The sequence below is a fragment of the Gobio gobio genome (genome assembly GCF_949357685.1).
Source record: "Gobio gobio genome assembly, chromosome: 5".
Classification (NCBI taxonomy): Eukaryota; Metazoa; Chordata; class Actinopteri; order Cypriniformes; family Gobionidae; genus Gobio; species Gobio gobio.
Window position 1 is genome coordinate 26,114,035 of NC_137101.1, and position 13,790 is coordinate 26,127,824.

Consider the following 13,790-nt stretch of genomic DNA (forward strand, 5'->3'; position numbering starts at 1 on the left):
ACTTTGTCCCTTTCAGAATGTTAAATTTGCTGTATTAACATGAACTGATTTTTTTTCTATTTTGCATATAATAAATTCATTAATTTGAAATCCCTTTGACTACTGTACATTTTTGACAATACAGACATTAGTAATGTGGTGAATGCATCCATTTCAGATGTATAGAATAAAAGTATATAGTGAAACAGATTTATTGTTGTAGATTAATAGTGTGGGCCCTGTGCGTGTCTAGTGAGGGCCTCCTGGGGCTAAGTGAGGGCTGCCCGTGCCAACGTTTTGCCAATGAGCAAATTCTCTGGGGCCCTGCACGGGCAGCCTGCTCAGGGCCCTTAGGCTAGCCCTAAGTGGGCCCGTAAAGGGCCAGTGCAGGCTTGTTTGCAAATTTGTCCCACAGTGCATCCCAGTCCCATCCCTTCCCCAGATAAATGGAAGTTAAAAGAAAACGGGACTCACTCACACTGCTCCAAGGTCCAGTTCTGACGATCGTGTGCCTATTGTAGGCGCTTTCGACAGGGGTCATCTTAAGCACTCTGAATGGTCTGTGGCTATGTAGCCTAATACGCAGCAGAGCGCAATGCACTGTGTGTTGTGACACATTCCTCCCATAATCATCATTTAAATGTTGTGAGACTTGTTCCACACAGTACACCAGACGGGATAGCTTTCGATGCCTTTGTGCATCGATGAGCCAACACCCTGTCGCCAGTTTGTCCCTCTTTGGACCACTGTTGGTAAATTCTCCTCTTTGGACCAATTGGTAAATTCTCGCCACTGCTGACCAGGAGAAACCCAATCCGTAATTTCAGAGATAGGCTACTCTGACCCAGTCGCCTTTCCATAACAGTTTGGCCCTTGTCAAAGTCAGACTCAGATCTTTATCCCAGTCATTTCTCCAGCATCCAACACACAAGAACTGTTTGCTTAATCTACCCAGGCCTTATGTGCCCTTGTTAGGTGATCAATGATACCTGTCTGGTCATAATGTTTTAGCTCATCTATAATACAATTTAATATTATTGAAATTAGAAAAATAAGCTGGAGTCAACTGCAAATCACGTGGTGACGCAATCTGCATTATCGTAACGGTCGCGACGGTTTCACTGTTGTCGTTGGCAGTTGTTCATAGCTGATGTTGCTGAGAGTAACATTGGAGAGAAAGAGAAAAGCCATGGCAAACGCAATGACAACCAAACCTCAAATATCAAGAAAAACGCGTAAGCAAATTGTCTACATAAAATAAATAATCTTGACTGAAAAGTAACCAAACCAGTTTTGGGGAAGCTAATTATAATTAGCGATGCTAACTGTTACTTAACCATTTTCAGCAGAAACGCTATTTTGCAAACAGTTGTAGGCCTAGTATAGTTTTTTTTAACCGTTTTCATCTACAAAAAGCCTACAGTACAGTCGCTTAGAAATGGTTCAATCGTTTTGTTTTGTTTTTACAACTTTCAAAAGGATGGGTAACGTTACATCATATACTTATCAGTAAGTTTTTTGTTTGGGTAAATTTGAGGTCTGACATACAGTCTTGTTTCGGTCTGTATTTCTAGCCGAAACTCTTGTTAAATATTATGGAGTAGATTGCCATGCCCCAGTTTATTATTTGACTGATACTAGTCTGACTACATCTTAATTGAAATTTTCTCCCCTATAGCTTCACACACTATAGGTCACCATGCTCCGTTTCCTTCAACCATAAGAGGGCGACAATCAACCATCAGAATATCGCTGAAGCACAAACGTCAACAGTGACCTTTGAAAATAATGAAAGACATTCAAGCCTGGAGGTCTTGCAAAGGATCATCTTTCAGGAAACTAATATCAAACAGCACAGGTAGGGATGCATCATTTTAAACAAAGAACACAACCGCTATAACAAGAAATTGTTTCTAAGTTCTCAATAAATGGTTCCACCCACCCAATGGGAGATCCATCAGGTGGTTGAATAAAGAAAGAATAAAAGAAAAAATAAGAGAACATGAGGCTATTTATTTTTAGGTTTTGACAATATTTAAAACCAGACCAGTTTCCTACCTGATGGACACTGAAGCATGTATAAAACAAATAAAATCACGATCCCCATGCTTAAAAGATAAAAGGCCTCTAAAACTAATGTTACACCACATCTTAGTTCAGGTTCATGGGTTAAATTCAGAGTTTGTGGCTTATACAATCTTCAGTCAAAACCACAGGCAGGCACACACTCAAAAGAAACAGTGGTAATAATGTTTAAATCAATCAGTTTTCATTGTGGGAATCATTAAAGTAAACAAAGCTAATTCAAAATATATAAAAATCATTCTAACTTCCACAAAGAACAGTTTAGAATGTGTTACATAAACTTGACAGAGACATTTGTTACCTTCTCTTGTTCTAGTTTCTATAACCCCGAAGGCATTTCTATTTCTAGCAAACAAAAAGGAAGTGTTTGTTTCCATCTTTTGTGGTCAGTACAGAGCACCGCAGATCAGACAAAAAAAAAAAAATCATAATTATAATAACAATAATAAAAACTGATTTTCAAACTTGGGGCGCCATGTTTAAAGTGCCGGTGAAAAGAACTTCAGGCCATTTCATTAGTACAAATAATGCTAGAAAAAGTAATCTTAGTAAACGAATGAAACTCACAAAGCATGTCAAAAACACATCTGGTTTGTATTTCACCCGAAATTAAAAAAATAAATAAACATACATTTTTGCATAAAGAAAATCAAGCCCTTTAAGACAATTACAAGTTCTGCATTCTAACATTATTTATAAATCCCCCATTTCCCCCAAAAATTCATTACTGCAATAAAGTCTCATTATTAAAATGGAAAAACATTGTTATATATTAAAATTACTGTAAATTATGGTTTCCAGAATCACCTTCATCACAGTAATAAGAACCTACTGAGAATCAAGAATGAGAATTACTCAAAGTAAAACGCCCATTAAAACGTATCATCATGACAGTAGAAAAAAAGAATATGGTCCCTAAATAGTCTTCATTTTCTTTATGCTATATAAATTATTTTCTTCTTGATTGATTGTGGGATGGAATGACCCAGATTTGTTTTTGTGACCACAAACATGCGATTGCCACCTAAGAAAGCACATAAAAGGTGTACAAAGTTGATGAACCTTTACTTTTAAGACACAGCTGACGAATGGAAACATGTTATTCAAAATAACACAAAACAGTCACAGAGATGGACCCGTTTCTGCTACAGTACATCAGGAATACTATCTCGCTCACATACACTCAAGCACAAAATGGACAAAAAGTGTATGTTAAAGCCATTGTCTTAGGAGTCACATTGTGAAGGGAAGATCCCTAGAGGAGTACTTTATCTGACGAGAACGTCACTGTTTTACGTCCCTCACCTAGGCAGTAGCATTCGTTCTATTGCGCACTGCAAATGCTCCCAGTTGCTCCAGCCACACACCAGTAGACAAACGCATACGAAAGTCCCGAACACATGTAGACGACTTCGCATTAGTGGAGCGGAAAACTTAGCAGCCGTGGAGACGCACACTAAGATCACAGTGACGATGGCCAGCATGATGTTAATGCATTTTCCCAGCAGCACTTTGGCGTCGGCACCTTCCAGCTGCAAGACCTGCTGCTGCTGCTGCTGTAACTCCAGCTTACTCACTCGCGTCTGACAAACTTCTAAAGCATCCTGCAAAGAGAGAAAGACAGATGAAAACAATACCGGTTCCAGTGCTGCCAAGCAGCATCCCAAAATTGCTGATATTTCATATAACAGCAGCTGGAAAACGAGTGATTGTAAAGCGCTTCACGCAGGGGGAGGAAATTGCTGTCGCACTTAAAGTGGTGGTTGCCTGCCCCTTTTTACAAGATGGAAAATATGATGAAAACCGAAATAACCGACATGGGAAAAATACGTCGGTTAGAGGTTCTGAATGTCGGTTTCGGTTATTTTTCGATTAATCGTACAGCCCTAATGTGAAGTTTTAGCTCAAAATACCCCAAAGATAATTTTTTATAGCATGTTAAAATGGAAATGTTTTGAGGGTGAGCCGTTTTTGTGTGTCCCTTTAAATGCAAATGAACTGCTGCTCACAAGGCGGAGCTTCAAGAACTCCAGTTAGCAGCTCTGATTACCTTATGCAGACAGGCAATAGAGACAGGGCACATTTAGGCCACGCCCACACAGGGTGTACAGCAAACAAGCTAAAAAACACATAAATACGTTTTTATAAGCTGTCGACCCAAACAAACGAGCGTTTAAGGAGACAAAAGTGGATACAGGCAATAAAACATGAAGCATCAGCAGGATCCTGAGTCTGACACTCAGTATGCCTATGTGTGCAGTAAACATTTTGTCACTGTTAAGTCAAATATCCAAATGTCAGTTTTATATATTATATTTCCTGTCGCTGATTATGTTCCCCTCTAGTGGGTGTAGTTCTCAGTGTAATATAACATGTCACGCTCTGTCTCAACTGACCTTTCGCAAAGACCCGCCCCCTTTAGTTACCGTTGCTATGTCCGACAAGCTGCGTTCTCACAAAGTGAAAAACACATCGCAGAGCAAAGAGGATACTGACAACGCACTGACAGACAGGACAGAGCAGGTTACTTTTAATATGAAACAAAGTCTCAACTCTAAAATGTTGTCATTTTTTAAAGAAATGTAAACAATAAATACGGCTTTGTGGCTCTTTAATGTGTGGTGACATGTCGCTGTAGTGCCTCAGTTAAAGCTGCTTGTGATGTGAACCGATCATCTCTTCCTTCTAGTTAATTTATAGTATCAAATAACCATGAATGAACTTCAGAAGGAATGTCGTTTCAACCGCGGAAAGACGTCATTACACACCGTTTTTCAAGTTCAAGTCCACCAACATTAATCTACGAACTCTCTTGACTGCTTTGTCGGACAAAAATGGCAGGTCGGCGAATGGCGGATTATGATTGGTCAGATCGCCTGTCAATCAAACTCCCGGCGAAGGGTGAATTGCCCTTTATCCACTTTTGTGTCCATAAACGCTCGTTTTTTGGGTCAACAGCATATAAAAAATTCTGGGTTTTTGGTTCTGGGTTGTTTAGCTTGTTTGGTGTACACCTAGTCACATATCAGCTTTTAGACATTGTTCTGTTGTTTGTTATAAGTCAAATGACAAGGAGGCCGCTTCACGCAATACAAAGTCAATGGAGAGGATTTGAGCGTAACTTTGCAGATATTGTTTATGCTCGAACAGCAACATTACACACTAACTAAAGTTTAAAAAGTGAAATCATAATCAACCACCCCTTTAAAGTCCCCCTGTAGTCAATAATTTTATCCCTTAAATTCATCTTTGAGTTTTTTTCTGAACTTTTTCCTGTCAAAAAAATGTATTCATGCCTTAAAATAGCTTAAAAACCTTTGCTTCATTTAATATATGTGGATGCATGAATATGCAAATTGGCTCCGCCTCCACTCAATCGCATGAGCTCAGAGTACCTGATCCACTCGCTCAACTTTACCCTAGTAAACGTTGCACAATGGCAAGTGGAAATACTGGTTTAATTCAGCCATATATGTTTGAACCAGAAACTGATTCAGAAGAAGGGGAAGAGTGAATTACACAGGCTCGTCGACAAGTCGATGTATCAGAATGGTATGCGTTTTATGATCGTTCTCCACAACATGGGACACATGACGGTAATTTATATGATTAGCCTTTTGCTTGACTACGTTATCAAACAGCTAATAATGTGTTGCTAATGTTACACAAAACATGTTCCCATTCGCCATCTCGGAGTTAAGGCCAAAGTATACTTCACAATTTTTATGCTTATGCTTTCACCGCAGTTTTAAGGAGAAAATACTCAGCAATGGTGTTGACTTATGAATTTGCACATGGTTTGTCTTAAAGCATATTAAAAACACCACATAGACATATAAACAATATTAAAAAACGATTTTCACCAAAGATCCCCATATCTTTGTTTTGCAAAGCTTGATGCTCTAGCTTCTTTTGGAACAATTTTTGTTAAAAATCTACAAAACTAACAAGCCAAATTATTATAGTTTGAAAGGTAAGTGCTCAAGATTAACTTCTTGTTTATTAAACTAAAATCAATAAATCACACTTGCGATCACCAGCATCCCAACCTGGTGTGCTTTCCGAAAAAGTATTGTATGCAAACAAAATCACAAAGTTGTCTGGTTGGAATTTCATGATCTCTCTCCCTATATACACACACTGCCTGGCCAAAAAATAAAAAAGTCGCTGTTTGGATTTAAATAGGCGAATGCTTAAGAGTCTATGATTGGATCATTATCTCAGTGATTATTATGTTTCTAGCATGTTATATGTTTGGCAACAGTTCTTCTAACCCTAATTTATGGAGTGAGTAGCTGAGTAGCTTTTCACTTCTTAAACAACCATGTAGGAAGACACATCATGGCCATATTCCAGCCAGGATGACAATGTACCCCAAAGTATTTGGGGTTAAATGTTCTGATTTGGAAAAACACCACAGGTCAAACGTTCTGTTGTCTACAATAGAGTTATGTGGAGTAAGATTTTACTGTGGGTTGTTTTAGTTGTGGCTGGTTAGGACTAAAGCTCAAATGAACACGGAAAAGATCATTTCATTGCTTTTTCACGTTGCGGCTGGCTAGGACATGGAATAACTAGGCTGGTATTCCTTTGGAGCACTGTGCATAAATTTAGGATAACAAGTCCTCTCATGTCCAAAGTGTTTCTGAGTGTTGTTGCATGTGTGTGTCTGTATACCTGTATATCTCGGGCTCGTTCATAAGCCTGATAGGCCATTTTTTCCTCAATGCTTGCTAGTTCCTGTTTGAGGTTTGCGGTCTCATTCTGATGAAGCTCAGTGAGGTCGTTCAGTTGATCTTCCAAGCGCTCACACCTAATTTAGAAGAAACACGTGAATATATTAATTTTGAGATTTTGTTAAACATTAGATTTAACAGTACTTTTAAATGATAGTGTTTTTAAAGAATTTTAAGTGAGATGACGTAAAGAAAAACAAACTGTAAAAATATGATATATGTGAACTTAAACTAGTATTAATTTTAATATCGCTAATATTTGCCAATAACCAATATGGCACAGCTATATTGTATATCTATATTAATACTATATTCTGTAAAACCATTTATTAACACACCACAGTTGTGTTGAACACTAACATGTTTGCATTAAAAAAAAATGATTATGAAAAACTATTAACCTGAACCGCTCCTCTTGTAGTGTTTGTGTAATATTCTCAAATTCACATTTAAACTGGGTCTTCAGAGTCTCAATGTCTTCTGCCAATAGATTCTGAGCATCCCTCAACTCCCTGATCTCCTCCCAGGCTTCCACCAGCCGGCTGCTGCTTTCCCCTTGGCCGCCTCCTCTCCCAGACCCGCTGTGCTGCCCTGTTGCACCCGATCCAGTCACATGACCATTACTCTCAACCGACACCGATGTCCCTGTGGAGCACTCGTCATCGCTTGGGTATTTGGGTTTAGGGGTTAGTGTGGCGCTGCCGCTCAAAGTCCGGGCTCCCCCTTCTGCATGTAGCCCACTTCCCGTCTCCATGGAGCTTTTCAGCTGTGCTATGTTGTCCGCGCTACCAAACTTGTTGCGAATGAGGTTTGCTATCTCCCGAGGCTTGCTGAAGAAGAACGGCGGCGACAGCGAAACTCCTGGGCCAACAGTTCTGACTTTGTCCAAATGTACGTGGCGCCCACTTCCTGTGACCACGCTTTCCTTGAGATTGTCTTTGGGCATTTCATTTTCTTTGGAGTGTGTGGGCGTGTGCTTTGTCCCATTCGAGATGTCACACTCCTTCATCTTGCGTTGATACTGCTCTAGCTTCTTCTGCAGCTGAACAATATTGTGTGCCGTTTTCTGGTTCTTTTTCTCAAACACATGTTTGATGCGGCCGCTCTGCTGCTTGTCGGCGCTGTTAATGAGTTTGAGATACTCCGCCACGTTTTCATCCTGTAAATTTTGCTCAATTCGCAGCTGCTCTTTCACTTTTAGCACTTTCTGCTGCAGGGTGTCCAGACCGGAGCGTGATCGTGGGGTGTCCCGTACCGCCAGATCAGAATCCAGGTCTAAACACGTCTCAGAACCACCTCTGCGCATGACCATCGGCACGCTAAGGGTGTTCACGTCACTGCCTCTCTCCGCCTGAAAGGAAACAGAGAGAGAATAAAATGAATAACTTTAAAAAAGATACAATAAAGTGTGCTTATATAAAGGGCTTGTATACAGTGCTGGCCATAATATTTACAATATATTTGATATTACACTATTGGTTGTATAAAAAGAGTGTTTTAGTATTTATATACTATTATAGTATTTATTAATATTTTACATTTTTTCAATTTAATTTGGTTTAATTTTTTTGTAATTTTTTTACATTTCTATTTTAATTTTATTTCAGTAGTACTTCAACTTATTTCATTTCCATCTAATATTTATGTTATTGTAGCTTTATTTCAATTAACAAAAAACTATTTTAATAGTTTTATATCTTTAGTTATCTTTTTTTATTAGTACCACTAATTTTTTAAGTGCTTGCACCTTGTGTTTTAACTCATATGAAAGCGAGTTAAAAGTGCAAATAAATAAAAAAGAGACAAATATCAGCTAATTTCAATTAATTAAAAGGGATAGCATATTGGAAATGCCACATGTCTGAAGGCAGTCAATTAAAAGAACAAGCTTTAATAAATATAGTAGCCAGACAAAGTCAATAAATGATAGAGGCACAAAGTTGGAGAAAATCCAGAAAACATGGTCATGAAACTGCCTCAGCAACCAAAAGGGCGCATTATTTATTAGAACAGGAAATAAGCAAAGAAGTCTTTTTTTTTCAGTCAGACGACATCACTGCCCAGAACTGAAAACTGATAAAGTACTTCATAAGCAACATAACGATTCAGGATATCTCAAATGTAACACCATGGATGATGAAAATGGTTCCTCTTTTTTCTTTTCTTTTTTTACCATAGTCGTAAAGATTTAGGCCAACATTTTTTTCACAAGCTGTGGACCAAATGAAGTGTAAAGAATCCGTTTAAGCCAGAAAATAACACTCTTAGAATGAGGAAATGAATGACACTCTTCATAAGGTCACTTCATGAACCTGTGCAATAGGCTGGCAATAATAAGCCATCCCTCGAGTCCTGAAGGATATAAAATGCATTCAGGCAAACTAAAGGGGTAGTTCATCCAAAAATGAAAATTCAAATGATAATTTACAGGTCAAGCCATCTCAAGTGGTCAAGGTGACCTGAAATATTCTCCATGCACATGGTTCTTACTTTAGTACCCACCACACACACACACACACACACACACACACACACACACACACACACACACACACAAAATAATACTGAGGCATGAACACTTCCCCTTTTAAATTGACCCAAAATTTGCATTCACATTTACTGTTGCTCAGCCAATTTCCCCAAGCAAAATCCAGTCATTTCAATAAGAACCCACACAATTTGGAATTTTTCGTGAGGGTTAACGTTTTCCCCACACAGAGTCCACACCGGGTTTAAGTTGGTACCGCAAATTTGCCGTGTTGACCAACAGAAAGATGCTTAGTTTGAAAAAGTGACCTCTGTTTGAGCTGTGCTTCATACGTCGCTACACTATTGACAATGGACCTGTTCACAAAATGTTGTGACCACACCTTAAACATGGATATTTTACCAATTTTGATAAATACATTTGGACTTCAGTTTTTGTTCCAAGGAGTTTGGCCATCCTGAGCCGAGATATTGAGGTTCCCATAAACATCTGTAGAAGCAATATTTGTTGTGCGGTTGCACACAAAGACAGTTGCCATGGTTAAACTATATATCTATATATATATATATATCTCTATCTATCTATCTATCTATCTATCTATCTATCTATCTATCTATCTATCTATCTATCTATCTATCTATCTATCTATCTATCTATCTATCTATCTATCTATCTATCTATCTATCTATCTATCTATCTATCTATCTATCTATCTATCTATCTATCTATCTAAATATATATATATATATATATATATATTCCAACTTTACAACCTATTGATCACTTGATGTACCCTTATTCATTCATGACGGAGAATGTCCGTAGCAGAATGTCTTAGGTGCCGAAATTGATGCCGATTTAAACTCTCAAGTTAAAAAAAAAAAGACTAAAAAAAGGTGCCATAAAAGTAGTCCATACCACTCTTTTAAAGCTATTCGACAGCTTTAGAATTTAAATGGTTATTCATTCTTTTCAATTCTGAAAATGTTCTCTTCTGCAGGTCTAAAAATCTCCCTGGCAATTCTAATCAGTTCAAAAATTGTGCTTTCAGTTGTTTACAGCATGAATTAGATTTTTATGTTAAGGTGGAGATTAATTTTTTTTAGCTCAGAAGAAAAATAATACATGATAAAAGTAGGTTGATTTCTGGCTTTAAATTTCCCTGAATCAATTTTCTCTTCTACAAGAATCTATGAGGATTGTTAGTTTTCATCAGGCCATTCTCCAGCCTTACTAAGAGCTACATTCAGCATCTCAACACGTACAAACACGCTAACAAGAGACAGATGGAGGCTGCAATTTCCTAACCATCAGTAGGGCTTTAGAAAAGCGCTTTTCAGAGCAGAATACTTATTATTATCTGCTCTTAGGGGTGAATTATCCATGCATGGTTATAGAAAACTTTATTCAGATGTCTAAAATGTCAGATATTTACAATGAAATCAAATTTGTCGGTTACCATGGCAGCTAGCCATCAAGCAGTAACAGGCCAACAGAGATCAGGGACATGAGCTTTTATGACTCGACTGCAGTGGAAGAGAGGGAAGATAAGACAAGCAAATGCAGACCATAGGGAGCGAATACACCATCAACTCGAGCATTACTGGGACAGTTCATGAATCGGCATAGGAATTATCCTATAAAATACATCCGCTTAATGCTTTTATTTTGACACTCAAAACTAGTTTTAGCTAAAAGCTCTTTGGTTTAATCTGTGGTGAAGATGACGACTAAAGGAATTTCGCAAACTCATCAAATGTCAGACATGATTTCACTCAGTTTCGTTTCACTATTTATTAGGGGTCAGGCCTTAAGAATAAAGATGGTTCTGAGTTTCGGGACAGTTGACTGAAGTGTAACTTGACCTTGAACTTGATCAGGCCAATGTTACAATCTCACAAAATCCTAGGTTCATTAATCTTTTTTTAAAGGTGCTGTCTGTAATTCTTGTTAATACACTAAAGCATAAAACCAGTCAAGTCAAGTCAACTTTATTTATATTAGCGCTTTTACAATGCAGATTGTTTCAAAGCAGCTTCACAGTGTTAAACAGGAACATTTTCCCAATAGTATTTTACACCCAGGGTTGCCAGTTGGAGGAAAACACAGCATATTGTAGCTATGGAAGCCAGAAAACGAACTGATCCCAGATTCTACCCGACCTTAAAAGCCTTGGTATCCATCTAAAAAGCTCTAGAACCAGAGGCATAAAATGTGGATAAATCAACTCATCAACTCATTGCTTTGCATTGTCAATTGCCTCATTCCTGTTGTCCTCAATCTGGCAACCAGCGTGAGCGTCAAGTCTGACTCTAAAGTAGGGCTATATGATTAATCGAAAAATAATCGAAACCGAAATTCAGAACCTCTAACCGACGTATTTTTCCCATGTCGGTTATTTCGGTTTTAGTCACGTGACTCCGCCTCGTCAGTCACATCAAGTGCAGTTTGCAGGCACACAGAGAGATGCAGGAGCAGTTATCTGTGTTTATAGATGCCCACAATCACTATAGTAACTGCATGATTTACACAGTTTATACTAGGGGTGCACCGATCCGACTTTTTCAGTCCCGATACCGATGCCTGGGCTTTGTGTATCTGTCGATACCCGATACCGATCCGATTCTATTGTTGAATTAATAATAAATCTTCCACCTTATACCTTCCTTGAAGAGACTAAAGGCACCCGACTTTACTAACTAAACATAACTTAAGACAAAATAACAGATGTATGTGAAGTGTTGAATTCTTATTTATTTAAAAAACAATTGTGCATTCAAATCTAAAATAGAATGTAATCAAACTTCTTTAAATAAATAAAATGTAGCTGTGGACAGTTACCAAACATTTTTTACACTACAGATAATTGTTTTGGTATATAAATCATATCAATATTAAAAAGTAGCATACAAAATTTACAAATAGCCTAATTTTCTGCCATATGCAATTTAATAAAAATTATCAGCTAGCTACTAACAACTTTGTTCTGGTTTCACCTCACTCCAGTCTAAATGATTGTAGGCTAGGCCTATTTATTTTACCACACATTGTCAACAGAAATAAGCTGAAATACTGTTGATAATTAAAAATAATTCTTACTATCCACTCTTGCTAAAGTGGGTAAGCACACTTGTGTTCTCATTTCAGATGCGTTCTGAGTAAATTAATAAACTGATTCATGAGTTCAGTGTTGGACAGATCAGTTGTTCTAACCAGTCGTTAAAATGATTCGGTTCAAAGGAGTCTTTAGGTCACGAATCGGACATTAGCAGATGCGTTGTGTGCGAATCCCGTCTGTTAGAACATCGCGAAAGATGTCAACACACAGAAAACACTTCATAACTGAATATAATTTGTTTCCCGTTTATTGAAAGTATGCTTTATGTCAGCTGGTCAGAGAAATAAGACCAAGAGAGTGTGCGCGGGGGAGGAGCTCTCTGACCGTTCTCTCGGTCACTCAGTCACAAGCGCAGCATCTATTCTACATCACTCGTAAATCACAATAACTCATCAAATTAGGCTTTGGCGGGGCAAAAATTTGTGTTGGCGGCCGCCAAAAAATTTTCAATGCAGGAAAAACCCTGACTTTGCAGTAATACCACCTCCCCTCGAAACATTTAAGTTACTTTGCAGACATTGCAAACAGCCGACGAACTAGTTGGCGTGGCACGCGTGAAATATCTCCTCCACACAGCCGACTCTCATGCGACACACCTGAAGCAGACTAATGACGTAGGTTCTGCTGCGACGAAAAAAAAAAAGAAGAAAAAAAAAGTCGGCTTGTGGATCTGTTAATTTTTCCTATCCCCGATCCAGCTATTTTGTCAGTATCGCGGCCGATATCCGATCCTAATATCGAATCGGTGCACCCCTAGTTTATACAGGCAAGTTAACACACACACACAGACGGCACACGCACGCCCCTAAGCCAGATCGCTTTCACGTTCGTCCTCATAAAGTTTGTCAAGTAAATGTGTTTAAAAGCTTGCCAGTTTGAACATTTAAAGCGATTGTGCACTATTCAAAAACAACAATACGGAAAACGTATCCGTTCAGCGCGCGCCCTGAAGGCACAAAGCTTTGTAATTTGTAGCCTATGTGTTTTAAGGCCTGCCAGTTTTAACATTGAAGCGATTTTAGCCCATCAGATGTGTATTATGTTGAACTAATGCCTGATATATTGTGACAAACGAACACTCAGACAGCAGCTCGCACATCACGTGAAGATCGCGCGCAGAAACGCAGTGTCAGCACTGTCCTGTGACCAAAGTAAAGTAGCTAAGAAACTCAACCGTTATAGGCATATATTTTAATACCTTTGAAGTAAGTACAAACCACAGCTTCATAATGAATAGAGATGAGAAATAATCGTTCATTAATCGTAATCAAGGTAAAATGTTAAATTAATCGAGGTTTTTATTTTTGGTCAAATCGTTACAGCCCTACTCTTAAGAAGAGGCCGCTGGGAAAACAGCTCTCTCCAATATTTTGAATTTGGACTA

General features: G+C 38.4%; 2 protein-coding genes across 4 annotated transcripts in view; both read right to left on the bottom strand.

Moving 5' to 3' along the window:
- taf3 (TAF3 RNA polymerase II, TATA box binding protein (TBP)-associated facto) overlaps positions 1 to 13,790 on the bottom strand; it is a 996,662-nt gene that overhangs the window by 541,986 nt on the left and 440,886 nt on the right. The gene's annotated exons all lie outside the window — the stretch shown is intronic.
- tmcc3 (transmembrane and coiled-coil domain family 3) overlaps positions 1,973 to 13,790 on the bottom strand; it is a 29,974-nt gene continuing 18,156 nt past the window's right edge. For all 3 annotated transcript variants that reach the window (XM_079817197.1, XM_079817196.1, XM_079817198.1), the window contains exons 2-4: positions 7,202 to 8,151; positions 6,742 to 6,877; positions 1,973 to 3,668 (exon numbers count right to left, since the gene is read on the bottom strand). In XM_079817197.1, the coding sequence (XP_079673323.1) occupies positions 3,366 to 3,668; positions 6,742 to 6,877; positions 7,202 to 8,112 (1,350 nt within the window). In that variant the 5' untranslated portion in view covers positions 8,113 to 8,151 and the 3' untranslated portion in view covers positions 1,973 to 3,365. The remainder of the gene's footprint in view (positions 3,669 to 6,741; positions 6,878 to 7,201; positions 8,152 to 13,790) is intronic.